The sequence below is a fragment of the Sprattus sprattus genome (genome assembly GCF_963457725.1).
Source record: "Sprattus sprattus genome assembly, chromosome: 19".
NCBI classification, from domain to species: domain Eukaryota; kingdom Metazoa; phylum Chordata; class Actinopteri; order Clupeiformes; family Clupeidae; genus Sprattus; species Sprattus sprattus.
In genome coordinates, this window is record NC_137917.1 from 20,948,753 (window position 1) to 20,975,557 (window position 26,805).

Below are 26,805 nucleotides of genomic sequence, written 5' to 3' on the forward strand. Positions count from 1 at the left end.
TTGGCCTTTAGACAGATGGCAGCACACCATGGTGGACATTGTGGAAGAGGACCCGCTCTCTGTATACATTCTAAGGGCTCATTCTAAGCTAAGGAAAAAACAACGGTTCATAGTTACAGGTGAATTTATAATCTATATAAACTATAATTATGCTATACTGCACTTCCACAAATGTACACCCACTATCAACACTTACCGCAGCTGTGTGATGAAAGGTAGACATTGGAGGACATTTTTCAGTTCATTCTCGTCTTTGGTTTGTCCCCTCAGCTCAACCGGTTTCTTACAAGTCTGCAGCCTCATTATTTCAAGGATGAGAGATGTCTTTCCTTCAGACAGGTCTATCACCCAAGTGGTGGGGAGGGACTGGAAAACTGGCTGTAATGCTGGTAGAATGGACCTGCCTTTGGACGATTTGGCATGAAAGTACAACATCTGGATGAACTCACTCTGGTCCACAGGAGAAATCGAATGTGTGTTTCCAAGCACTGATAGCAGGTGTTGTACACAGGCACAACATTTTTCCGTCTCCAGCAGAGCCCCTTTCAGGTAAAGATCCATCTGTGTGGAGTTCACCGTCTTCTTCCGTGATTCTGTTGACACGGTTTGATCCTCAGAAAAACTGAAACTATGAATAGGAATAAGCATGAACATGATCCAAATAGGCCGATGGCCCAATATTCATGGTATTGTCTCTGTTATTTAAAGTAACACTATGCAACAATTTGACAGTTGTTGAGGTATGGTTTTATAGGCAACTAGTTTTGGTACCATCCTAAAATTCATTTTGATAGTATATGGTCATGTAAAGGGCCTGTGTCTTTCCCACTAGCCATCCAGGATGTGTCCTATGTAGTCCTATTTATCCTGGCTGGAACACCTAGCAAAAACACCTAGCAAAAATGTAAGAAAAGCTTTAACAGCATGACACTGCCAGCTATACTGCCAAGCTTCTATCAGTGTTAACAGAGCTGTTGGTGGTGTTTGCAAGGTTTTTGCATGCTTTTTAGGTAGTTAGCTTGCTAGTTTTGGAGTCCTTATTGCTGCTTTAAGATTTAATGAAAATGTACAATGTATGAACTATTCTGAATCCCTACAGTCCTAAAATTCCAGAGGAGGCTGATTCAGTTTGTCTAAGTTGGCTAAAATATGAGGTTTGAAGCAGGTGTGTGACCTTGAAATGATAGGGATGGAAATTATTGCAGGCACAATCTGACAACTACAAACTCTAACTCTAACCAGTGGCCAAAATTACATTGAAGAAATCAATCTATGGCAATGAAATTATTCCACTAATTCTTCACGACTCACCTTATACGAGGTATCTTAGGCAAGTTCCCCATAATTAAGTCCAGCAATGAAGACCGGAGAGCAAGTTTTGGATCCAAGTGCAGAACGAGATGTATTTTTGCCAATCCTGCCTGTGCCAGGACTGTTTGAGCATTGGCAAGCAATTCCTGGTCACCTTGATCACAGACTGCTAGGTGCATACTGGATCCAAGCAATCTCAACAAGTTGTCAAAGTCAGTTCCTGGTCCAGCATGTAGGGCAATGGTCCATATCCAGTGCTGGATCCTGGGGGACATGCTGTAAAACACCAGACAGTTTTAAGTGACAGCATATTTATTGGTAAACCTTGATAAACAGGCCATGGCAAGAGCAAAAATACGACATACCTGAGGCGATGCAGATTTTTCAGACACCCCAGGATCATTTTTAGGCCCGGTTCAGACAGGCTGCAGTTCACAAGATTCAGTTCCACATTTTGTTTGGTGGCCTGACTGATGACATAGGACACGGCACAGCACTGATTCGGGTCGAGAGTTTCATCACTCAGATCGATATCATTATTAACTCTGTTCAGGAAATCTGAACAGGCTTCAGGAGACCGACACTCATACAGGCACTGACAAATAAAAAGGATATTGTCAGCCTCAATTGAAAGGTCAGCATCATCTTCTTCCTCCTGATCACTGGTGTAAAGGAATGTGTTCAATATTTCTTTGAAATACGTAGAGGTTATGTGTTGTATGTGCTCCTCCGAAACTAGGCAGCTGATACTTTCAAACACGGTTTTGGACAGAAGTCCACACAAGAAGGGGAAAATGTATTTGAGGTATTTCCCATCCTCAGTGTGGCACTGACTAAGAGCATTGCCGATGTTATCTGGCTCCATCAACAAGAAAAGAGCTGCCCAAAATTCCTGCATCGTGTTGTGGAGAAATGCAGACAAAGTTGTGTATGATGCTGATGAAACCTTGGATGTCAGTGATGTCAAAAAAACATGTTGCACACCCTTATCTTTGCAGACTACATTTTCAATGTTGACTGTCTTAGCCTTCATTGACTGATAAGAAGTTTCTGCTAGAAACCTTATGTCTTCCTTGTTATCCAGTATGTACTTGTTTACGTTTTCTGCATGTTGTTTGCCAGTTCTTTTCAAGCAATAATGGAAGATTTGAACATACATTTCAGTTATAGTGCATGGATGTTTACAAACATCTGATGGACTGAGGGGCATGCATGCGGTCACTATAAAGGCATACATTGGGACATGACACAGGCTGAAGAGCTCTGGGTTGTTCAAGGCATTACATTTTGCATTATTTTCTGTACCCAGCATCCACTCAAAATATGCATGAATAGAGGCAGCATTGAACCCGTGAACCTCCACCCTGTAGGATGGCCAGTCAGTGAGAATACTAGAAGCTTCAGCCTCTGGTCTACATGTGATCACAATTTTGGCATCACACAAAAGCTTCTTCTCCAGGATCCTTGTCAACACTGAGTTGGCAATCACATCCATTATGCCATCGAAAATAATGGTGACATTTTCAGAATTTTCCTCAATGTCTCTCAAGATTTCATCTCTCCCCCCTTTAGGTTGGAGATACATGTCAAAAAGAAGGGATGCAAGAGTTGTTGGAGCTGAAGAGTGAGACATGATTCGCATCAAAGGTTCGTCAAAGTAGAACACATAGCTTCCCTGATTGTCCTCCTGCTCAGTCCAAAGCCTCAGAACTTGTTGGGCAACTGTTGTTTTTCCAATTCCGGGTTTACCAACGAGTAGAATCTTCTTCTCATTGTTCATCAGCAAATGCTCTGGGGACAAATTCCTCCGGTCTGTTGGAATATAGGTCTTCAACTTTTTGGAGCGAGATTTCTTGTGAGCCTTGCACTTGATTTTGATAACCTCACTGGCATCTGTGTCTAAAACCAGTGGTGTGTATTTGAATGTTTTTTCTCTTGTTTCATTTTTAAGAAAATTCATACTGTGTCGCCATTTTTCTTGAAGAATTTCTACTCCTTTCCTTTTCAGATCTTGCTGGTAAGTTAAACATGGGCCACCACCTAAGCAAAAGACAAAACAACTATGGTGAAGTGTCCTGAGGTGCAACCCTGAAATGTGTACTCTTTCATAAATTCACATTTAGAGATCGACGGAAAAGGGAAGGCAGCATGCTGACAAATAATTCAGTCTAATTTGTACCACAGGGGAACTTAACCCTGAACTTTTTCCTTTTAGTTCCAGCAAGGCAGGCGTGGGGGGGATGGGCCATTTGGCGTGAGGGCTTAATATTACCCCTCCAAACCCCACAGGACCTGGAGATGCTGGAGGGCAAAATGGAGGACGAAATTTGGCGCCGAAATTTGGTATGTCAATGTGAATAGTCAGAGAGAGTGAGCCATTGAAACAATCTTTTGTTGTGAACCCAATCTTTTTAACAGTGCATGTCATTATTATTCGTATTATTGTTATTATTATTTATTTTTGATTCCTGTTTTTTCCCTTCCTGTTAGACCAATTACCTGGCGACCATTGGTGGGCACAACGCCCAAGTCGCAACAAGGCGAATTCTGGTGACACTGCTTGGGCAGGGTTTGGCCCTCTTAATGAATTGGAGTGGCACTCATGGGAAGTGGCCATTTCAAACGTCAAAATTAAGGCACATCGTAACAGGTAAGCTACCTTTATAGTATTACAAACATTACATTAAATATAAAAAGACACCGTTCTACCCAACACCATTCTAGTTGTTTCATACCTATTTGCTCTTTGCTTTGCAGAAGCTGTTAGAAAAAGTTGCCCGCAGAACCCAAAAAATAAAGAGGTAGAGGAGGAAATCAAGGTATGGCTAAGGAATGCACGAGACAGAGGAGGAGGACGGAAGGAGCGCTTCCAGAGGCAACTCACAAGGAGGGGAGAAGATTAAAAGAGACACACACACACACACTTGCATCTAATAAAGTCATTAATTTGAATTCCTTTTGTCTATTGTACATTTTCTGACAAGTGTTAGTAATGCTGTAAATGCATCCATTTTGCATTTGCAGAATAAATATATTTTTCCTTAAAAGAATATATATATATAAAATATAAAAATATTCACTATAAATAAGTGAAAAATTAGTGCGGGCTCTGTGTGGGCTATGTGAGGGCTCTGTGTGGGCTATGTGAGGGCTCTGTGTGGGCTTTGTGAGGGCTCTGTGTGGGCTATGTGAGGGCTCTGTGTGGGCTATGTGAGGGCTCTGTGGGCTATGTGAGGGCTCTGTGTGGGCTATGTGAGGGCTCTGTGTGGGCTATGTGAGGGCTCTGTGGGCTATGTGAGGGCTCTGTGTGGGCTATGTGAGGGCTATGTGAGGGCTCTGTGGGCTATGTGAGGGCTGCCCACGCAGGGCCAACACAGCGGGGCCAACGTTTTGCCAATGAGCAAAGTCTTACGGGCCCTGCGCGGGCAGCCCTCACAGGGCCCTTGTGCCAGCCCAGAGGGGGCCCGCGGAGGCTTGCTTGCTGGGTAACGTACCACTGATCCCTCCCGGAAGCTATTCCGTCCTTAAAATGGCCTCCTGTGCGGACGTTCAAGAGACCGCCGTTGCACCCCCTTGGCTGGGGCCCGTCCTAACTACCTTACGGCACTGTGCTATAGGCTACCCATCCATCCAAATCTAAAGTTTTCTCTTTTTCACAAACTCAAATCAAACCCCACATTATTCATGTAATCAAGTGAAAGATATTAACACCAGGGAGTAGGCTTTCTTGAAATACATTATAGGCTCCTGTATACGAAGTATTATTTTCATTTCAATGCGAACTGATGATGAAACTACAATTATATCTAAATAGCCTACTTACCTTTCCCAGCGTCACTTTGAGTCAGCACGTCATCGCCAAAGGAAAAACAGCTAATCCAGTGATGTAAATCTGGGTTATGTAGTCCAGGTCTTGGGAAGGTCTTAGATCTGGTTGAGTCCAAAATCTTCAAAAGTTCATAGCAGGCGGCCTCACCTTTACAGATCACCAGGTCTATCAAATGTTTGGATCTATCAGATGGCTCATTGAAGGATTGAATATGAGAAACTTGTCGTATATCCAGCACATTGTTTTCACACAGTTTGTTGAGAACTAAAGAGAGATTCTGTAAGCGTTTCTCAAGAAGAGCACGTCCTTTTTTAATAAAATCGACCGCAGACTGCTGAGTGCTTGCCATGGCACTACGGATGACTCACCAACAAGACAAAGTGAATAAAAGTAGGCCTATAGCCTATGTCTCCGAAGTGAAATCGGGATGGCCCACCAAACTGCAATGCCTTGGAGAACTTAACTTTTTCCTACCTTAACTCAAAACTGAAATTAAGTTTCAAGTCAAAGTCAGCCACACCGGATGACTCACCAAACAAAAATGAGTTCTTTGAAGTTAGCTAGCACGAAAGTGTTCGCGTGGTCATCTCCAGGAAAGTTACCACTTCGAAGCTAGAAACTTTCGCTTTGATCGTACAGGTCAACTCCGATATTCCGTAAATAACATGAATTTCAAATGTATAGGCCTACGAAATACGAATTTACATCGCATACGGGTGTATATAACATCTAAGTAAATAATGGTTCAAACTTTGTGTGCTACTCGTTTTGCTCGAACACAGATATGGTGGTTGTTTCCTGTGTGGTTTCCCGTGACAATGTGAGGTCTTGATCTGTGCATTGCAAATGTTGGTTATTGAGATGTTGTCTCATAAATTCGGCTAGTTTCAATGATTTGAGAGTGTTGCACTGAGGTGAAATTGGTTTTATTTTTAACCTTCAACAGACATTTCAACAGCGTTAAATGACACTTGTTATGTCCGTGTAACGCTTTGCAGTGCATTGCTGCTCCGCTTGCTCCACCTTCTGACACAAATCGATAATTGAGTTGACATTTCAATTTTTCATTTTTTCCTGGTGTACTCTGCAAGTGATTCGTTTATTTTTTTTATGTTTGTACATTTATAGTCGTATTTCTTCCGAAGGAAAATGCCTTCATAAGAAATTGGTAAAATGTATTTTTTGAATTTTAAATGTGTGCCTGGACTGGTCCATTGCCAACGAGGGAAGGCTTGGATGAGGTGGGGTGGGGCGGGGTTGGGTGGGTGGTCATGAGCAGACCGATTGTATTGACCGATTGGAAACCGTGACCCGCCAGGGGAGGCACCCTGTCACTGCGACAGGTCCCACCTCCCCCCCACCGCGGGTCAGCCTCTAGGCCGGGGACGCCGAGGGCTCCACGGAGCTCTCTGTCACCGCGCCGAACTCCTCTCTAGCGAGACTCAGACGCCCCGTCTGCCCGAGCCGTCCGAAGCAGGTGGCCGCGGCGGGAAAGGCGGTGTTGGCTCCGGCTACTCACTGCCCCAACCCCCCGGTCTGCCTTGTAACGCACTTTCCTAGTCCTCCCGGTACCCTCTCTGCCCAGAGTTGGTCCACACCTCTCTGCTCGCACAACACTCCCACGTGGGTGGCGACTTCCCTTCGGGGAGGTCACCGCTCTGCTCCAGTTGTCGCACCTGGTTGATCCTGCCAGTAATATGCTTGTCTCAAAGATTAAGCCATGCCCTGGCGGAGCGCCGAGAAGACGATCAAACTTGACTAGAGGAAGTAAAAGTCGTAACAAGGTTTCCGTAGGTGAACCTGCGGAAGGATCATTAACGGTATGCGCACGATGTGAGGCGTCTCGCACTCGGGCTGCCACCCACTACCAAGCCGAGGGCGGCCGGGCGAGGTAAGGCGCGGAGGGACTTCGGTCCCTGCCAGACCTGCCGGACCCGTCCCTCTCTGTGCTTTGTTTTTTTCTCCTCTCCGGGGGAGAAATCAACACCTCCGGGAAACACTCAGAGCTTCACAGACTCCGTTCTGTGTGAGCAGACCGAGTAGCCTACCAACTCCGTCGCGGCGGGTCTCGGCCTGTCTGCGGCGGGCGGCTTAATACAAGCCTACCCTTCATTGGCAATGGACCAGTCCAGGCACACATTTAAAATTCAAAAAATACAATTTACCAATGTCTTATGAAGGTATTTTCCTTCAGAAGAAGTACGACTATAAATTTACAAACATTAAAAAAAATTCAACTAATCACTTGCAGAGTACACCAGGAAAAATGAAAAATTGAAATGTCAACTCAATTATCGATTTGTGTCAGAGGGTGGAGCAAGCGGAGCAATGCACTGCAAAGCGTTACACGGACCCTTGTTAGCGCATCTCAAAGGTAGCCTAGATTGATTTCAGAAGCTTCAGAATCCTCTTTACATTCTGACAAGAACTCTGCAATGCTGTTCTCAAAGACGTCAGATACTTAAAAAATATGAGTTATCAATGTTTACTCAAACAAATACATTCCAATACAATTAAAACATCTTCACTTGCTCAGAAAACGTATAGATTTTAAGTTGGGTCAACTAAATACCAGGTTTTAAGTACTGAATTCATAATGTTAACTAGAAAATGCATTTCCTGAAGGAAATACCAGTGCATGAAATGCAAAGGTTAAGAAAGGAAGAAGAAAAGAAAGAAGAGTGAAAGAAGGAAAGAAGAAAGGAAAGAAGAGTGGAAGAAGGAAAGAAGAAAAGAAAGAAGAGTGAAGAAAGGAAAGAAGAGTGGAAGAAGGAAAGAAGAAAAGAAAGAAGAGTGAAATAATGAAAGAAGAAAGGAAAGAAGAGTGAAGGAAGGAAAGAAGAGTGGAAGAAGGAAATAAGAAAAGAAAGAAGAGTGAAAGAAGGAAAGAAGCAAGGAAAGAAGAGTGAAAGAAGGAAAGAAGAGTGTAAGAAGGAAAGAAGAGTGAAGAAATGAAAGAAAAGTGTAAGAAGGAAAGAAGAGTGGATGAAGGAAAAAAGAAAGGCAAGAAGAGTGGAAGAAGGAAAGAAAAATGGAAGAAGAAAATAAGAAAGGAAAGAAGAGTGGAAGAAGGAAAGAAGAGTGAACAAGAGTGGCTCTGGATGAAGAGATAAAGAGAGAGTGAAAATATTGAAAAAAGGAGATAAAAATGGAGTGAAGAAGAGAGATTGAGTGTGAGAGAAAGTTGACTGAGAGAGAAAGATGGAGAGATGGAGAGAAAAAAAATTGAGAATGGATGGTGTCTTAATGTTCCTAGTTACAGTTAAATTGAGAGGGACAGAGAGAGAAGAGGTTCCTTGGATTTGGTGCAGGTGTCAGTAAAGCACAGGTGCAAGCCAGTTTAAAGACCCTATTATGATGTCATAATGGCCCAATGTAAGTCAATGGGAGAAATGTATATTCATTTTTCTTTAATATCTTAAAAAGTATAAAGTTTAGAAAAGTGAAAAATACATAGCATAAGTGTCGTTTACAAGACCTACGCGACAAAGTTCGAATGAAGTTTCTACGTTAAGCGGTTCGGGCTGAATTAATCACAGAAAAAGGTAACAAGAATTAGAAAATGCATTTCCTGAAGGAAATACCAGTGCATGAAATGCAAAAGTTAGGAAAGGAAGAAGAAAAGAAAGAAGAGTGAAAGAAGGAAAGAAGAGTGGAAGAAGGAAAGAAGAAAGGATAGAAGAGTGAAGAAAGGAGAGAAGAGAGGATGAAGCTAAGAAGAGTGAAAGAAGGAAAGAAGAAAAGAAAGAAGAGTGAAGAAAGGAAAGAAGAGTGAAAGAAGGAAATAATAGTTGAAGAAGGAAAGAAGAAAAGGAAAGAAGAGTGAAAGAAGAAAGGAGATGAAGAAAGGAAAGAAAAGTGAAAGAAGGAAAGAAGAGTGGAAGAAGGAAAGATGAGTGGAAGAAGGAAAGAAGAGTGAAAGAGAAAAAGAGAGTGAAAATATTGAAAAAAGGAGATAAAAATGGAGTGAAGAAGAGAGATTGAGTGTGAGAGAAAGTAGACTGAGAGAGAAAGATGGAGAGAAAAAAAAATTGAGAATGGATGGTGTCTTAATGTTTCTAGTTACAGTTAAATTGAGAGGGACAGAGAGAGAAGAGGTTCCTTTGATTTGGCGCAGCTGTCAGTAAAGCACAGGTGCAAGCCAGTTTAAAGACCCTATTATGATGTCATAATGGCCCAATGTAAGTCAATGGGAGAAATGTATATTCGTTTTTGTTTAATATCTTAAAAAGTATAAAGTTTAGAAAAGTGAAAAATACATAGCATAAGTGTCGTTTACAAGACCTACGCGACAAAGTTTGAATGAAGTTTCTACGTTAAGCGGTTCGGGCTGAATTAATCGCAGAAAAAGGTAACAAGAATAAGAAGAAGAAGAAGAAGAAGCCTAGGAATAACAATACAGGGCATTTCATGCACTGTAATAATAATAATAAGAAGAAGAAGCCTAGGAATAACAATACAGGGCATTTCATGCACTGTAATAAGTTAGAAGAACTGTTTGGGTTTACAGTGCACATAGCTATGACAATATTAGCCAGTTCCTGCAGCAGCCGCTCAATAAGGGTCTCCAGATCCTCTGCAAGCTGCAGACCAGGTTTGAGGAGTGGGCCAGACCTCCACATACGGCTAGACATCAGACACTTCATGAGGAGGCTGGCTGTCGCCGGCACCACCGATGCTCTACCCCACCTTCATGGGCTGCCTGTCTGAATGCAACTTTGAGTGGGATGCAGGGGACCTTGCTCTGCTGCGGCAGATGACGAGGGAGCAGCTCAGGCAGGAGGGTGTGCTAGCCCTGACTGATCTTCTGGTGGACAGAAGAATAAGTAAGAAGGAGCTGAGCCAGTACTGCCGTTTGTAGGATGTGCGGCGTGGAGGCCACTATCAGCCTTATTGAGCGACTGCTGCAGGAAATTGGGGAGACAAACCCTGACGGCTGCTGCCTCCTCCCTGACTGCTTCCACCATGCTGCAGCCAGGTGTCCCAGCCTCTCCAGATGTAAATTCAAAATTGTGTGTAAAGAAATAAAATCACTGTATCGGCATTTTGTCCCACATCTCTGTTTTCAAAATGTTTGGCTCATCTTTGTGGCGTGCCAGGCATGGACGGAGTTGACAGCTTGGTGGAGTATCTGGTAGTGCTGAGGAACCAGCCCTCTCTGGCCCTCACCAACCAGAAGGTCAGGAATATTTATTGTCTTGCTACATTCCCTGTGCCCTGTCATACATATTCACACTTGCATATGTGTTGTGTCTTTTCTCACAGGCTGCTGTGTTCTCTCTCTCTGTCCAGATAGATACTCATCCTGGATGACTACAGGAGAATCAGGTGGCGCATCCTGGCTAATGGGGCTGTTTTGCAGCAGACCACCCTGCAGCTGGTGTACGAGAGCCACACCACCCTGATTCAGTGGCACAACAAGAGGGTGAAGAGGCAGGATAACGTGGTGGTGATGCAGGGACTGGACCTGCTCAGCCGCTTGCCTGTGGCGACTGACCCTCTCCTCCCTGCTAATGTGCGCCCACCGTCTGCACCCCCCTAACCAGAACCAGTTCACCAGTTCCAACCGTCTGACAGCACCATGGGCCAGGCACAGGTGAAAAGGAAGGCATCGTCCGCAGTCGCGCCACCGGCGGCTGTGAGGGTCGCGCCACCAGTGGGAGCTCTTCCCTGCTCCACCCTGTGCTGGGTGCCGATCCACAGGCTCTGGGTGCCAGCCTCTCCTCTGCCGATCTTGTTCCAGTCCGAAATCAGACCGGGAATGTACTGCACAACACAAGCAAGAATTGTGGGCAGTTCAGGACAGCGAAGACTGAACACAACCAATACAAGGGCATTATATCATGCCCCTCTGTAGAGGCAGTATATAATTGTATAATGCATATTGTTGTTTCCCCCCTCCCAGAGGCATGGACACTGGACACTTTAATTTCTGTTTATAGTTCTGTATATGTTTTCTGTTATAGTTGTTGTTTAATTGTGGATTGAAAATAAAAGTTTGTTTACAACAAAAATGAATATTTTGCCTTTGTTTTTTTTGTGTTTTGTGGACAGAAGGATGTACTAACAAGAACACAAATGTTTTGTGAAACCATTTAAGTACCTCACACATTACTATACATGAACTTGCAGTAGAATTATCAATATCTCACTAAGATAAGGTTAATCAAAAGTAATATGCAAACAAATTGTGATTTCCAATACAAAAATTAACTTTGACGTAGGATAATGCACACCTCGATTTCTGCTAACGGTGGGACTCGAATCTGAAGAACCCTTGGGGTATTCCGTCATATGCATATAAAAACAGAAGTACCAACATTAAAAAACTTCAGTCATGGAGGATTACGCCATATAAAATCCCTTCCTTCTTTTTTCCCTCCTTTTCCCTTTTTCTGTCTTTTTTCCTTTCTTCCCCTCCTGAGCCGTCTACTGTTTCCCAGCTTGTCGGTCTTGACGTTCAGAATTTGTTCTAATATAGTATGTATGTGGTCTCGTCACATGATCAAATAGAGACTTGACATTGGACAACAAGATACATTTCACCCAGCAATCATCATTGCATTTCTGTTTATGAAAAAAACACCAAAGAAAATAATAAATGTTTCTTTTAATAGTGTTTTTAATAGATTCTATAGTTTATGTAGGATAAGGATGAAATTGTGTTGTGGATTGTTACTACTATTGTTGACTATTTCATCCAACCAAAATAATAATAACCATGACGGAGATAGGTTTGCCATTTTGAGGGTATATTACCCATGATCATATACACAGTATGAGCTACACTATGAGTTTCACAGCCATCAATCGATAACACAATACAAGAGCGTCAGCGTCTGCTGGGTTTATATTGACTTCCTCCCCTCAAGCCCCAGTGCAATCGCAATCTTAACGGTCACCACTCTATTTCAATATTTACCATGATACTTAAATCTTGTCAACCACTTGATAAATAGTATAAATAAACCGGATATTTGCTGAATTACAATTCGAATCAGCTGAAATTGTCTGTGAAATTGTCTGTGCTATTTTGTGTTCTAACCTGACAAAATTATTCCAACTACCTCACGTGCTGCCATTCCACTAGAGACATTATCCATATTCTCGTGCCTGTCATTAAAGTATTTATTGAGTGTGGCTAAAACTTTGCCTACACATCGCACTCTAGCAGTTCGTCCAGATCATCTGACATCATCATTTCGTGAGGACAAGCGAGGCAACTTCTGTTTCCACACGACCAGCTTCAAAATGATCAAACAGGTAAATTCTGACACCTAGTGGACGTACTGCAGAAGACGCCACACTGTAAGAAGGACCATTCAAAGTGTAATCAATCAATTAACTATCATTCCAGTGAGTTGGGAATACTACATTCATAATTGTACCTAGAATGTGAAATTTGAGTGAGAAAATGAAAACATTCGTTGTCGGCAGGATTCGAACCTGCGCGGGAAGATCCCAATGGATTTCTAGTCCATCGCCTTAACCACTCGGCCACGACAACACTTCATATCACCGTATGTGTGTTACGAGAAGAATGGAGTACTTTGGTAATGCCCTTTTATCCTGATTGTTCACGGTAGTGGGATTACAGGTATGAATAAAGAACTAGGCGGCAATTAAGGCTACTTACCAGCAACCTAAACATACATTTACTCATTTCTTATTTCCAAAACAACGTGCCATTGAAGAACAACAATCAAACGTGAAGAACCGAGTACTTTTGTAATGCCCTTTATTCTGATTCTTCATGGTAGTGGGATTACAGTTATGAATAAAGTAGCCTGCTAGGCGCCATAAAAGGCTACTGACCAGCAATCTAAACATACAGTACATTAACATTTACTCATTAGGCTACTTTTATCCAAAACTGCGTGCCATTTGAAGAAAAACAATCAAAGAGGAAGAACGGAGTACTTTTGTAATGCTCTTTATTCTGATTCTTCACAGTAGTGAGATTACAGGTATGAATAAAGTACCAGGCGGCATTTTCTGAGCCTTGTAAACATAGGTGTTGGCTAAACACATGTTAGTTTAGCATTCAGAAAGTGTGTCTTGTTTCACTACCACATATTTATAATTTCAGAGTGTCCTGTGCCATTCCTAAATCTGTGTCTCTACAAATGCATATTGAAGAGTTGGTGTGAACAAACCTGGGACACCTCAGTCGAAGACCAAATTACCAAATGGCCCTAGAATGTCTTGGTGGCCCACTACCCCAGGAGGTAATCTTGCCACACCATGACCCAATGGAGATCACTGAATCACCATATCCTTATCATATGAATAGCTGTCATTTGCTAATGGGTGGGTCCTTAGCAGCTTCCTGATTCTTCACGGTAGTGGGATGAATAAAGTTGTTCTGCATTCTCTAAGAAATTCATACCTAAATTTAGTAGCTTTAGTAGCTATAGATGAGGAAATACTGCCACCTAGTGGACAGTCCACACGAGGAAGACGCGCAGGCTTGGTTCATTTCATTTGAGTTGATGTACCTGTAGCATAGACATGTATATATGTCTACATGTATACATGTCTATGACCTGTACCACCAGAGAACACTCTGGGTTGCTTTAAACTGAATTCCTCCTCGAAGAACCTTCTTCCACGCGGGAGCTAAGGATATGATTGGTCTGTAAGTGCATATTTTGTGTTGTTGTATAAATGCCTTTTAGACAATTTCAAAAGTGTGTTAAATTTATGTTTATAAATGACGAGAATTCGCAGCTAGAAAATAGCAGCTAAACTATGCTAGCTCTCTGTGTCATGCTATCCTTGTGCCACATTGTTTTACGTGGTATTTATGTATCTCTTTGTTTTGTCTGTTCCAGTTTTACAACGTCAAATTTGTATGAGTAATTGCTGAGGGTGAACCAAGTAAGCTCAAGAAAATCAGGTCGTATTTTTTATCTTTATTCATAAGGAAAAGTGTAAGCTAGCTTTCTAATTCTGCTAAGAGGAAACCCAGGTCGAGGACAGAATAACAGTACTAGGCGGCATTTGAGGCTACTGACCAGCAACCTAAACATACTTTTATATTTTCTCATTACTTTTATCCTAAAGGACGTGCCATTGAAGAACAACAATCAAACTTAAGTGAATTAGGAGACCCAGGGAGAAGTACTAAGTAGTAATCTATTTGGGCATAGTGCAGAAATGTGCACAGTAAGAGTGAGTTAGGCATGGTACACAGGGACCGACATCCAGTAGGAAAAATAAGTAAATAATAGGTTATTTGATGGCTTGTGTGATGTAGTGTCAGGTTGAATTTCCCACTGAAAGGTACCCCAATTTTTTGAGAGCTGTTTTTTTCTTTAACCTTTCTACTTCCGGATGGAAGCACACTTCCTGTCTGATTTGCAATCTGGTGTTACAAAGATGGTTGCATGGATTTTAATAGACAGTCCATATATAGATGTGACGGGTACAAAACAGTCTTTCCCTGACCGGGAATCGAACCCGGGCCGCGGCGGTGAGAGCGCCGAATCCTAACCACTAGACTACCAGGGATGGCTGAAGGTGTGACCGGAGACTTTTATTTTGTAAATAGAAGTTATATCTACAGTCATAAAGTACAAGCGATCTCTTTATGTGCTGCCAAATAACCATTCCATCGCCTCAGCGGAACTGTACACATTTTGCTAAACCAGAGAGTTCTCATTATACATTTGAAGGAAACTTGTTGTGAAGCTTAAGCCCCTCCTCCGAAATGGTTGGATCATCACATGGCTGACTGTCAGGGAATTAATGTAGCGAGCGAGACCACTGTGTGCTTGGATCCACGAGACGGTAACTAAAAACTTAAGCCGCTGTAGATATCCTAGTTTATACAGTTGTACAGTTAGCTCAACAAGTTATTGGAATCATACATGTTTCTTGTTGACTAAAGCAAGCTGTACCAAGCTATCGAAGAATAATGAAAAGTATCCTTAATTTAGCTGGCCCTGGACTGTCCGAGACCTGAGGCCAGGGTTTGCTTAAAGATTTAACGTTGTCATCCGTTGATCATATGGTTGTAATGGGTTAACGTTACGTGTTTTCTTGCTAGTGAGATAGGAAGATTAACTTGAAAAGCACTAGTGTTAAGAACGTCGCGCAAGACCGGGTCGGTAGCTCGTAGGGCACATTTCTTCGAACCAGACAGTATTTTTAGATAAGTTACGTTAACGCTAGCTTGTTTGCTATCCTAACTCAAGATGCATTTATTTGTTGTGTTTACGTTAACGTGAAACATTCTTGCTTGGCCAACAACGTTTAGGGTTCAACCAGTGAGGCGGAAAATCACTATCTGTTTTAATACTCTCTCTCTGTCCAAAGTAAACAGTGACGTTGACTTCACCTTCCTTCGCGTACAGTCAGAACTTGCTAACAAGTTAATCAGCATTGTCAGCTAAACATGAAGGACTTATTGTATATCTTGGTAGACAAATTGACTAGCGAATGAAAAGCTACAGAGGACAGCTAACGTTTCCTATAAAGTAATTTTGCAACCATAGCTAGTTACATCCCACACGGTTTAAACCTTCTTAACTCCGGTCAGGCGGCTAGGACAGCTAGCAAACGTTACACCGGCTTGGCTAATGTCGTCGGACCGTCCTCCAAATGGGGCTCGTGGCCTCCTCGGCGGACACCGGGCAAGATCCTACGGGAGTATAGTGAATTCTTCGCTGTCACCTGTACGTCAAAGGCGAATTGACCATCAAGTTCAACCCGGAGAGACACTTCAAGGGCTGGCTTTGAAGTATGGCGTTTCTGTAAGTAGCGGTGAAGGTTTTTCTCAGTTAAATGTACCAGTTGTAAGACAGGTACAGTTACTTGAACAACTACTGAAGCACTTTTTCGCTTGTTTACTAAAAGTGGGGCAATTGTACCTGCCCATTGTGTTAAAATGTAATGACGTTTTTATTTTAATTAACGCATGTAATGATGAACAGAGCTGTTGCAATGTACGTACACATTAGGATACCAAACAAACATAGAGGCCAGCTGCTGAGGCAACACATAATGGAATATATTTCTGTGTTTTAGATGGAACAAATTAAAAGAGTCAACAGGCTGTACACAAATGACTCCATATTCCTCAAGAAGTCTCTCTCCATCCCTGTACTGTCAGAGCTGGATTCGGGCCTGTTCAGTAATGGGGATGGGACCTCCGATGAGGAAACAAGTCAAGGAGACAGTACGCCCACAGAGGATCCAGTTGAGAATGGAACCGCACAGAAAGATTCAGATACAGACTTTAACGGCACAGATCTCTCACCAATGGATTATTTGAAACGCATTGACAGTTTGATCACCCAGTCAAAACAGGCAGCCGCAAAGACGTGCAGAGAAGAGAAAATGTAAGTAGCCCACTATATTGGTCTGAGTTTGATTTTGTGTTTGCGTGGCGTGTATAACCAAATATGGAAACACATACAGAACTAATGACACTGCTTTTTCACAATAACCAAAGGCAAACCAGCAAAGTCAATGTATTTGTGCCTTCTAGGTTTGCTACGGAAGACGCACTTCATACAGGCAGAGTGCTGAGGAGCAAGGTCTCGTCTTCTCTTGGCAGGGCAGCCTCTTCACATGAGTGTCTGTCTCAGGCCATGACAGGGGCGGTTCCACTCACAATCACTAGACGCACCAAGAAACTTCGGGAGAGAGAAGATGAGATCTTTCAGCTTTGATCTTTCACTGTATTGTTTTTTTTTTTTTGTCTTTGTGTTTGTCATCACGCATTAAGGGTGCATTTTGCAGTGAAATGATGTTGGTCACAAGCGTACATTAGCTGTTATAACACTGACTTTGTTGGGGAAGGGGGGTTATTAAGTAGCATTTCATTTAGATTCTATCTTGCACTAAGAGTTCATTCAGGGCTTAATGTAGGGAAGAATTTTGATGGTTTATGGTACCCTTGGTAGTTAGAAGTTTTCTTGGTGTCAAATGAATCATAGTTTTGATATATACTGTAGATCCTAAGCACAAACAATTATCTTTGAGAATGCAAACTGGTAGTGTCACTACCTCTTTGTTAAGATACTGTGAAATAAAAACTTAATTTATTATTCAAGTACTTTGTTCCATGTTGATAACCGCATAAGACAAGTAGCCTTCTACCTTTGTGTGTGTTCACAAACATGTTGATGTTGTGGCAACAGATACTGGGTTGACATAAGTAACATTTAGTGTCTGAAAATACATGAAGCTATTATTAATGTAATTTTAGGTAGCCCATCAATTGCTCTCCAAAGATCACTGTTAGATGGAGTCAATTACACTGTGTTCACTTCATTGAGTGGAAGTCTGCCAACACTACTGGCATTCATTCTCTAATTTTTCCCATTACTTCATCTATGGATTGTGAAAAGCCCAATTATGATTCTTGGCAAGAAGGAACTGCTATTATTGTTGGTTGGAATAAGCTTGTCATTTAATATGAATTTGTTAGAACGATCATAATGCGTATGTCTTATCTGTAACTTCATGGAAATGATAGATGCAGAGGGTATACTAGTAGCCAAACATTTTGTGTTTGTTTCCTATACACTGGAAAAAAATCGTTACGTGCAAAAATGTTTTCCTCAACATAGGTTTCTCCCTGTGTCAACACAAACTCTAAAAGGGATTATGCACTTCTGAGAGATGAGTGTTTTTGCCCCGTAACATGGAGTATTGAAATATTTTCAAAAGTGCAATGACATGGTTCATTACTTAAGTAAGCTAAGAGAGATTGCCAAAGGGGTGTTATAATGTGGACCCATCTCTTGATATCCCTGTGCTGGCACTTTACCGTGTAAAGGCAGAGCCAAGTATTTAGTAGCTGGGAATATGTTTACATACCTGTGCAAAACAAATGTTTCAAAATACACTAAATAAACATGGTGTTGTATACTTGAAAAGTTGTATTCTTTTGGTCAAATGAATGCATTTGTACATATTCCTGCGTATATACTGTATATATTTACAAAAGCTAAAACTTAATTCTGAGATAGACACTACATTTAGCTCTTTCAGAAAGTAGATGTTATCTATGTAAATCTCAGCTCTTTCCTGTTTGCACCTTTAAATTACTGTTGATAAAGACAAAATGCAAATGGTATGTTCTAATAATATAAATAATAATAATTAATTTTATTTTCAACGCACTTTTCATTCAAAAGAACCTCAGAGTGCCTACATATTAGAATCTAACTATAATAATACAATAATATAAAAAATAAGTTAACATAAGCATAACAGAAAACTTAGTGGTGCTAGATTGTTCTGTAGCCTGTAGGCTTCATCATGCATCATAGATAATACAGTAGTGCTCTATTTCTGAATGTGATCAAGGCTGTCCCTTCCTAACTTGCACTTCTACTAGTACTTAACTTGCTCTTACAGCAGGTACATTCCTGCCATTTTTTCTTCTTCTAATGTAAAATAGTATTTATTGTTACACTAGGTCTCTATTGCCCGTAGCTTGACTGCTCTCTCCCTTGTACGTTGCTTTGGACAAAAGTGACTGCTAAATGATTCAATCCAATGCAATGTAAATGTACCGGGGGGGTAGATTTATACTTTATAAGCCTTTTTCACGATCTAACATCCCATTTATCCTTGTGCGTAATGACAAAAATGAATCAGAATGGAGAAACATTGATAATTTATTTAAAAGTTTTATGTGTACTACTAGGTAAAATGTTTATCCACAATTCATTTCCATTTGTTTATTGGTTTGCTGACAGTTCCTATTCAACTGTGTTTTAGACCCATTTTGTTTCAGGATAACCAAGCTACAAAGAGTTCAGTTTAAAATGTTGTATTGGAAGTAGTGACCTTGACATTGCAAGTGAACTGTTATCCAGTTCCATGTCAGGAGCTATCGTTCTGAAGGAAAGAAGCAACATTTGTGGATTCTTAGAGAACATGACAGTTTGGAGGTTTGGATTAACATGGAAGGCTGAACTCAGTTCTGAGGGGCTATGCAGTGTTAACGCCAACCACTAGATGGCAGTGTAGGTTCATACATTACTCCATGTCTGTGTGAACGTAACTGGTAATTTTGTATTTAATATATTTTGTCTTTGACTTCATAATGTCAGTTTTCACTTATGTAACTTACAGTAAGGAGCTCATATATATTTAGAATGGGCTGCAAGAATTATTTGTATTTTGAAAAGCTAATTGTAAATAACCTCCATGTGATAAGTGGAGGACGGAGATTCCACTGTGTACGAAGACCAAGCAAACAAACAACAGAGATTTATATAGTTTGAAACCTCAGCTTAAAAGGTTTATCTTCCAATGAGGACCTTTGCTGACAGTTATTTTCAGTAGTTAGATTTGATATTGAATATGTATATACATACATTACTTTACACCAAAGCCAATGCACATGTACAGACTAGGCTCTGTTGTCATAGGTGGTCATCTGACCAAGGATGTTTTGTCTTCCTGCAAACGTGGCCTGTTTCGGTGCACAGCTGTTGCCTGTAAAAACACTGCGTAAGAAGAGTCTTCCTGGGATCTGGCATTCTCATAATGTGCCGTCTTCCAACATTTTGTTTAGGCCTTTGCAGATGTTTGTGAGGCGTGCTTTGAAAGGGCCGTCAGGATTGTAAAGTTGTGTCAGCAGCTCAGTGTCAGAGTAATGGTTGAAGACGTGGTTGATGCGCCCGTGCGACTTTGGCGTGAGGTGTTTCTCCACGAGCTTCAGAAGAATGTCCCGGCACTTAATGAGGATCTCTGAAATCACAGATTTCTCAAAAGTGAACTCCACCTAAGGAAAATGGCGACAGAAAAAAGGCAACTCATGTGAGAATCATCAAGGTATCATGAAGGCAGGCATGATTTCTAGAACCATAATGAGATGTAGTTTTGCAATATATTATGATTGCTTTTATGTCTTCTGGCTTCATATGATATCCCAAACAGGAAAACCACTTCAAAATATATTACGTCTAAGTTACTTCTCCTGCACTGGTCTCACCAGAGGGAGACCAGAAGACTTGCCAGCGCCACCTAGTGGTGTGTGAAATTAACTCTGGCACCCCGGCACTGTGACTGTGAATAATAAGTATGAATAATATATAAGATCCAGGTTAGCCATCCCTTGAGGACCCCTTTCCAGTATCTTTGTTAAGACATCTCTCAACAGTGTACAATATGTGAATTGTTGGTTAATGCATTGGAAAGCTGGTCTTTTTTACATTTCAAAGAATTTATCTCAAAAGACTCCTGCAACCAGTAAGATACATTTAGTTATTACAGTGATGTGTTGAAGATGTTGGGTATAACAACAGGATAGTCTCTTGTTTGAATCCCCACAGGACCCCCCATCTCCAGAGCCACCCCTTTAAAGAGAAACACACACAAGCCCTCAGAAAATGTGGAGTTACCTCATGGAAGCTTATAGCAGTCATGGCGCCTTGTTGCAGCTTCTTCTTGAAGTTCTGGGCCAGGGATAGCTCCTCTGGAGTAAACCGGTTATGGTGGAAGAGTACGCCGATCTTCACGGCAATCTTGACGAGGTCCTTGATGACCTTCTGAGCCTCTGTCTTGTTCCCGCTGTACTCCTTTGAGACGCGGTAGAGCTCATCTAGGATCTCGCTGCTGGTGTCGTCGATGAACATCTGCGCCATTGACTTACTGGCCATTTGACTTAGGATCTTTTTCTGGGCCTTCATGGCCATGTTCTTGGAGCTGAAAGTCTCCATTTCTTCACATATGTCCATAGCACAACGAATAAAAGGAGGGAGGGAGAGAAAAAGACCTTAGTTACTTATTTTGTTACAACATTTACAACCATTTTTCACATTATCAATAGCAAACTTTTTTTGCTCTATGAGTTTGATCCAAAAATTACCCCATGTCCCTACACAAAAAGGTTTATTATGACATGTCTTGTGTTTGTATATCCCTGAGAGGGTTGGCCTTAGGGACAGCAAAGCATCATGCGTCTTTAAAAGCCTGTCTCTTAAGAGACCAGAAATGCCCTCTAGGAATTGGGCAGTGTATCCACATCTCATAAACACAACAGCATATTGGCATGCCCATTATATCAGTGTGTAGGCCAATACGAGCATGTTATTTTGTTGTGGAAAGAGCTCATTTGCAACAAAATGAAGATCATCAAAACTGTGTCGTCTGGCTTGCTAACAGCAAGAGTCCAAGCTGTATGCCCCAGGATGTAAAATATCACAGTGGGTCATTTTTAGGTGTGGAGTCCATAACTACCATTGCCATTAAATGTGTAGTCCATAACCCTTACATTCTTGAACATGTTTGACCGTAGTTGTGTGTGATACAATTGTAAATGTACTGTAGTTTGAATTGTCAGAGCTTCAAAAATGAAACAGTACATTTCCTCAGTAAATCTTTTGTAAGGAATCAAATATATAAAAAAACTCAATTGTGTGGATAGTTTTGGAGCAGGCACAGAACTGTTTGCAAGTAAAGACAAGAGAGGGAGAGTGGGTTGTTGATTGCATAGTTTGAGCAGGTTTGCACACGCACCGCCAGATTTCAAACACACAGTTATGTGAGTGGGGGAGTATGATGGAACATCTCAATGATACCTTTGGGTCGAATAACCCCAGGGTATATCGTGGCTTCGGCCATTAGTTCCATTGGGTCATGGAAAACCTAAAGTGTATGAAGTTTTTGGGATGCAAAAAAATGACAGCAATCAATCAGAGTGCAAACACTGTACTGAGGCTATGTTCAGGATGTAGGCAAATCGGATTTGTTTCTCAAATCAGATCTTTGAGACGATTGTCTGCACTGTTGCTGGATACCGGATCGGATCTGTGTGTCCAGACACCACCAACCTATCTGCATGGGTTGCTGTGGAAAAGACAGGTGATAGTATCTATCAAAGACAGTAATTTGGTACTCTAGTAGCAACATGAATTCCAGCACTTCTGTCACTGATTTTTGTTTGGGGTGTTTAGTGAGGCAAAGGACTCTTCGAAATCCAAACGTGGGTGCATTTTTATTTGCAAAAAATATTTTATGTTATTTATTATTATTATTATTATTATATTAATATATTAGTATCTTATGTGTGTTTTTGCTGTCGGGACTTTCCAAAAAAAAAGGTATAGTCTGTTATTTCAGAATAACATCTACCAACTTAATTTCCAAGTGACTGCAGTAACACATGATTGAGAATCCAGTCCTGTTCCTCATAATAAGAAGTTCATTTGGATTCAAAGATAATTAATTAAATGAGCTTCCTGAACAGACATTATGATGACAGGGAAAGAGTGCAATGGCTATTTAAAAGTCTGTGTAGCTGCAATTCTGTGCCAGTTATCCAATTAGGATTTGAGAACTGTGCCGTCCGATCAGTCAATTTCCCCGCTCCATTAGAATGAATATGCGCTGGAAACTGTAATCCGCTAATTTAATACAGAATCCAAAACAAGCTGCACATCCAATATATGCTGGGTTCAATTATCTGAGCTGTGCTGCTCTGTGCTAAGCAGGCATCTGCTACAGACATCTCTGAAATATAGATCTTCTTATGATCCATTCTAAATATATCATGCCACGAGGAAAACCAATAAGATATTCTGCAGTATGAATGACAAATGTTTAAAGAATCAAACATGTATATCATTTAACATGTTAAGGATTTCATGTTACAACAAATGAAGACTGGAAAATAGAGTAGAACTCCTCCTATCCTATGCCCCTCCAACTAAGAGTAAGTCTGTGGAGCTACTTTAGCGTGAACATTTTGATCTCTTTATCTCACATTACCATGAGTGTTGTTAAAAAATAACAAGTGAGCCTGAAAGATCAGGCAAGCGTGGACGATGACTCTGCGATGTCGGAGCCATCTGATTGGACGACGACGCACAGGCGAGGTAAATATTTAGCATTCCACAGATGACTGCCGCATGCAGCCCTCAGGAGGCAGAGTGAAGAGGTAAAGCCTTCAACTTTCACGGGGGCTTTACGGGATAAGAGCAGGCCCATTGTCCCGGCGAGCTGCAGGTTATTGATAACCACATCAGCCCAAAGCCGGGCGGGGGAAGCAGGTGTACGAGCCTTGCTGTCATCTGTGAAGAGCTTGGGTCAAAAACTAGGTGTCACTGGGGGCAGTCCCTCCAGCTGGTTAATTCACCCCTCTCGTCTTTGCTTGGGCTTTGACTGTTATTTATTTTGCATTTCTTTGACAATGAAAGTGCTTTACGAGGGGAAGAACAAGAGAAGAGGGGAGGGGAGGGGAGGGGAGGGGAGGAACCCACATGTGTGTGGGGCCCCACGTAGGTGGTGCTTTCGTTGCTGGCTCGTGTGTATTCTTGTCTGTGTCGCAGGCTGTGTCCTGGTGAATTACGCCACTTTCTTTCACAGCCTTCTGTTCTGATATCTCTTGTGAGGTGTGTGTGTGTGTGTGTGTGTGTGTGTGTGTGTGTGTGTGTGTGTGTATGTGTAACTGAGATAGTACAGCTTAGGCTGATGGAATGTTTGCACAGTAGAGTGTGCAGAATCCCTCTCTGGGCTCGCCAGAAGTGAATCGCTCCAATTTTTAGCAGTTATGGATTCAGACACACAACTCTGGTTTCTCAAAAAGGAAGTGAAAATGTGATCTGTTGAGCAGCGTCTCTAAACCGCATGTGCCCCACTGTGTCTGTAGCAGAGCCAAATACAGCTTTCAGTATTTCTTCAGTTTCATTACCCAAAAAAAAAACTGCTGACATATCTAGTCAGTCTACTTGTAGGGCACAACTGGATGGTGGGAAACTCCATGGTTGAGTCTTGGTTGTGCAATTTCAAATGGCGCCATTAGACACTCACACTGTACTCGTGAGGGTGTCACCACAGCAGGCAGGCAGCAGTACCTGTTCCGGCTTGACTTCAAATAGCAGGATTCCTCCCCAAACAGACAGTGGAATGGAGAAGTTGGACAGTGGAAAAAAAATCACACTTGAACCTGCTGCCACTTGTTCTCTGGTGTGTCCAAAAAACACCAAGCTTTTTTCATTCTCGTCTTCTTTTCTTTTTAAAAAAACATCCACTATTAGAGCCAAACAGAACACGGATTGGGTTTTGACTGTATGCATGATTGAAAGCCATGAGTGGTAGAGTCTCTCCCAGGCGTTCACCAAACACTCACACAGTCACCCCACTACTGGGCAGGCATGCCCAATCACCGTGCTAGTCAATACAGACTGATAAGAGACTGCTGGTCAAATTCAAAACAAACTTACCTGATTCTCTCTGGTTCCCCTCCCTCCTCTCTATCAGCTTTCTGTGGCCGTTTCTGCACACGTGGATCAGGTGATCAACATTAAGTACTGGTTCAATAGAATCCCACCTTCCGATTGGGTGAAGAACGAACTAAAAATCCTCTGTGTTGCTCCAGTCAGAGCTTGCCACTCTGTTTCAAGATTATTTCAGTTGCACTTCCTTGAGGAACTAATTGTTGAAGACACACCCCTGGGTGTACATCTCTCTCTCTCTCTCTCTCTCTCTCTCTCTCTCTCTCTCTCACCACTCATTTACACTTGTACACGCTCTCTCTCTCTCTCTTTCTCTCTCTCTCTGGCTCACTCTCTCTCTCTCTCGCACTCTCTGGCTCGCTCTCTCTCTCTCTCGCAATCTCTCTCCCTCTCTCTCGTACACGCTTTGCTGCTGACATAGTGTCTCTGCCTGTCCTGACAAGTGAAACTACCAGAAAGAATTCAGCTGTGATCCAGTGATGCTGTGCTTTGAAAAAGGGGAGGCTTTACTCTTTTTGTCGCTGCTGCTACTGGAATGCACAACTACTGTCAACAGAGAGATTGAAGTCTTACTCATTGACTGCAGCCTAAGCTGTTCAGTAGCAGATAGCATCTCTGTTGAAATGTAAATGTTTGTTTCGGACGATGGAGCACTGATGTCATCCCTTCGCTGGGAAGCTTCTCAGTTTTTGGAAGGTTGTGCTTCCATGAAAGAAAAGTTTATGGCATGGCTACTCTAAGCTCTCTTGTTAAACTGTGTTGAGCAGGATTCCAAGAGACAACACATCCTAAACACATTTAAACTGAGAGTACTGTAAGGGGGATTCAGATTTCTGTTTGTGACACCAGTTTTTGCCTCACTGAAAAAACATCAGACTAATTTTTTTTTTTTTTTTTTCAAAACATTAGTTTACTTGGTATGGTACCTTATGTAAGATGTTATCTATGCACTTTATAATACTCATTATCATGTTGGAAAAGCATGTGCTTAATGAAACAACATATCAGGCAGGCAGCCAAATGATCCATACTTTACTGTCTTCCTTACTGGCCCTGTATGAAGGAAGTCAGCCGCTATCTCAGATGTACAGTCATTATCTGTCACATATCTGAACGACAAGCAGATGGACCGGGAAATGCGTTAAATTCGACCCATAAAAGTCATCATCTGCCTCACTGGACATGGTTTTGCACCAGCAATTGTTTCTAGGTCAGAGGACAGAGGACAGAGGACAGAGGAGAGGTCATCCTGTGGCTCTCTTCAACAAATGGGTGAATTTGTTTTCACCCTCAGCAGACTAAAAGAACGATTCTGGAACGGCCAGACCTCCGTTGTGTTTTATTTCTCATTCATTCACTTTTTTTTTTTTTTTTTTTAACTTCTGTTGGTGTAGGGAATGAGCTCTGGGAAGATGGCAAATTAAACCAAAATGACAGAACGGAATTGAACATCATCACCATGGCAACGGGCAGGAAGTGTTGCTCAGGTAGTTTCCCGGTAGCTACCCTGTTATCATGCAACTCCATCGCAGACAGATACACGTGAGTGGTGGTTCTAGCTGTGAATAGAACATGAGCAAGGTCGGCCCCTCACATTCTCATGTGTTGTCACTGTCTTTACGAATGGCTTTAAATTACTTTAAATAGTATTAGTATAATAATAACAAATAATACAGTACCAGTCCAAAGTTGGGACACACCTGATTTTTTGAGAAGTTTTTTCTTTACTTTTATTATTTTCTACATGGTAGATAACACTTTTTGTTTAGTACATAATTTCATATGTGTTCTTTCGTAGTTAAAATGTCATCAGTATTAATCTACAATGTAGAAAATAATAAAAGTAAAGAAAATGTGTCCAAACTATTGACTGGTACTGTATATTAATAGGGATCACCAACAGTCCAACAGTTGTAGATATTTCAGTCAGTTTACCAACCACATTCCCACATTGTTTTGACTTTGCATCATGACTGCTATCGTTTTTTTCACTATCGTCAATAAAATCTATAGTTTGTACCTCTTCCAGACAGACTATGATCAGTCACGCACACACTCAGACAATATAAAGCTATGCACATGCTATAAAGAACTTTAATGTATATAGTACTGGTAAATGTCAACACAGTTGGATATTGCAATGCAGAATGGAGCTCCTTCATTTCCCTACAAATCTGTAGGTGCGCCTGAAAACCAGCTGTTTCACAAGACTGTGACTACGTGCTCCAAGCAGATGTTTTCAGTATTTGATTATTAACATGTCATATAAAGTGTTCTCGTTAACACTTTACTTCACCCCAATATCCATAAAGCATTGTAAACGCATTAATGAAAGGGTTATAATATAATTCATACATAATATGATACAATTTACACATAGGAAGGACCACACTCATAAAGTTTTATAGTATAAGCCCTCTTGACAGCTTGACTATTGTCAAAAGCTGTTTATTCACCACA

At 41.6% G+C, this 26,805-nt stretch overlaps 2 protein-coding genes across 2 annotated transcripts; one reads left to right on the forward strand and one right to left on the reverse strand.

The window, feature by feature from the left end:
- The first annotated feature begins 14,936 nt into the window (after positions 1 to 14,936).
- On the forward strand, positions 14,937 to 17,971 carry lysmd1 (LysM, putative peptidoglycan-binding, domain containing 1). Its single transcript, XM_080858192.1, has 3 exons — positions 14,937 to 15,897; positions 16,172 to 16,485; positions 16,635 to 17,971. The coding sequence occupies exons 1-3, from the start codon at positions 15,724 to 15,726 to the stop codon at positions 16,816 to 16,818; spliced, it is 672 nt and encodes a 223-aa protein (XP_080714318.1). The 5' UTR covers positions 14,937 to 15,723; the 3' UTR covers positions 16,819 to 17,971.
- A 1,678-nt stretch (positions 17,972 to 19,649) lies between these two features.
- On the reverse strand, positions 19,650 to 20,847 carry tnfaip8l2b (tumor necrosis factor, alpha-induced protein 8-like 2b; the record flags this gene model as incomplete). Its single annotated transcript, XM_080858318.1, has 2 exons — positions 19,650 to 19,892; positions 20,512 to 20,847. 2 exons carry the CDS (start codon positions 20,845 to 20,847, stop codon positions 19,650 to 19,652), a joined length of 579 nt encoding a protein of 192 aa, XP_080714444.1.
- Positions 20,848 to 26,805: the final 5,958 nt, after the last annotated feature.

Excerpts from the sequence above, each read along its gene's own strand:
- lysmd1 (XM_080858192.1), top strand. The coding sequence starts at position 15,724 with ATGTCGTCGGACCGTCCTCCAAATGGGGCTCGTGGCCTCCTCGGCGGA. Across the intron at positions 15,898-16,171 it reads CTTTGAAGTATGGCGTTTCT|ATGGAACAAATTAAAAGAGT; the intron begins GTAAGTAGCGGT and ends TCTGTGTTTTAG. Across the intron at positions 16,486-16,634 it reads ACGTGCAGAGAAGAGAAAAT|GTTTGCTACGGAAGACGCAC; the intron begins GTAAGTAGCCCA and ends TGTGCCTTCTAG.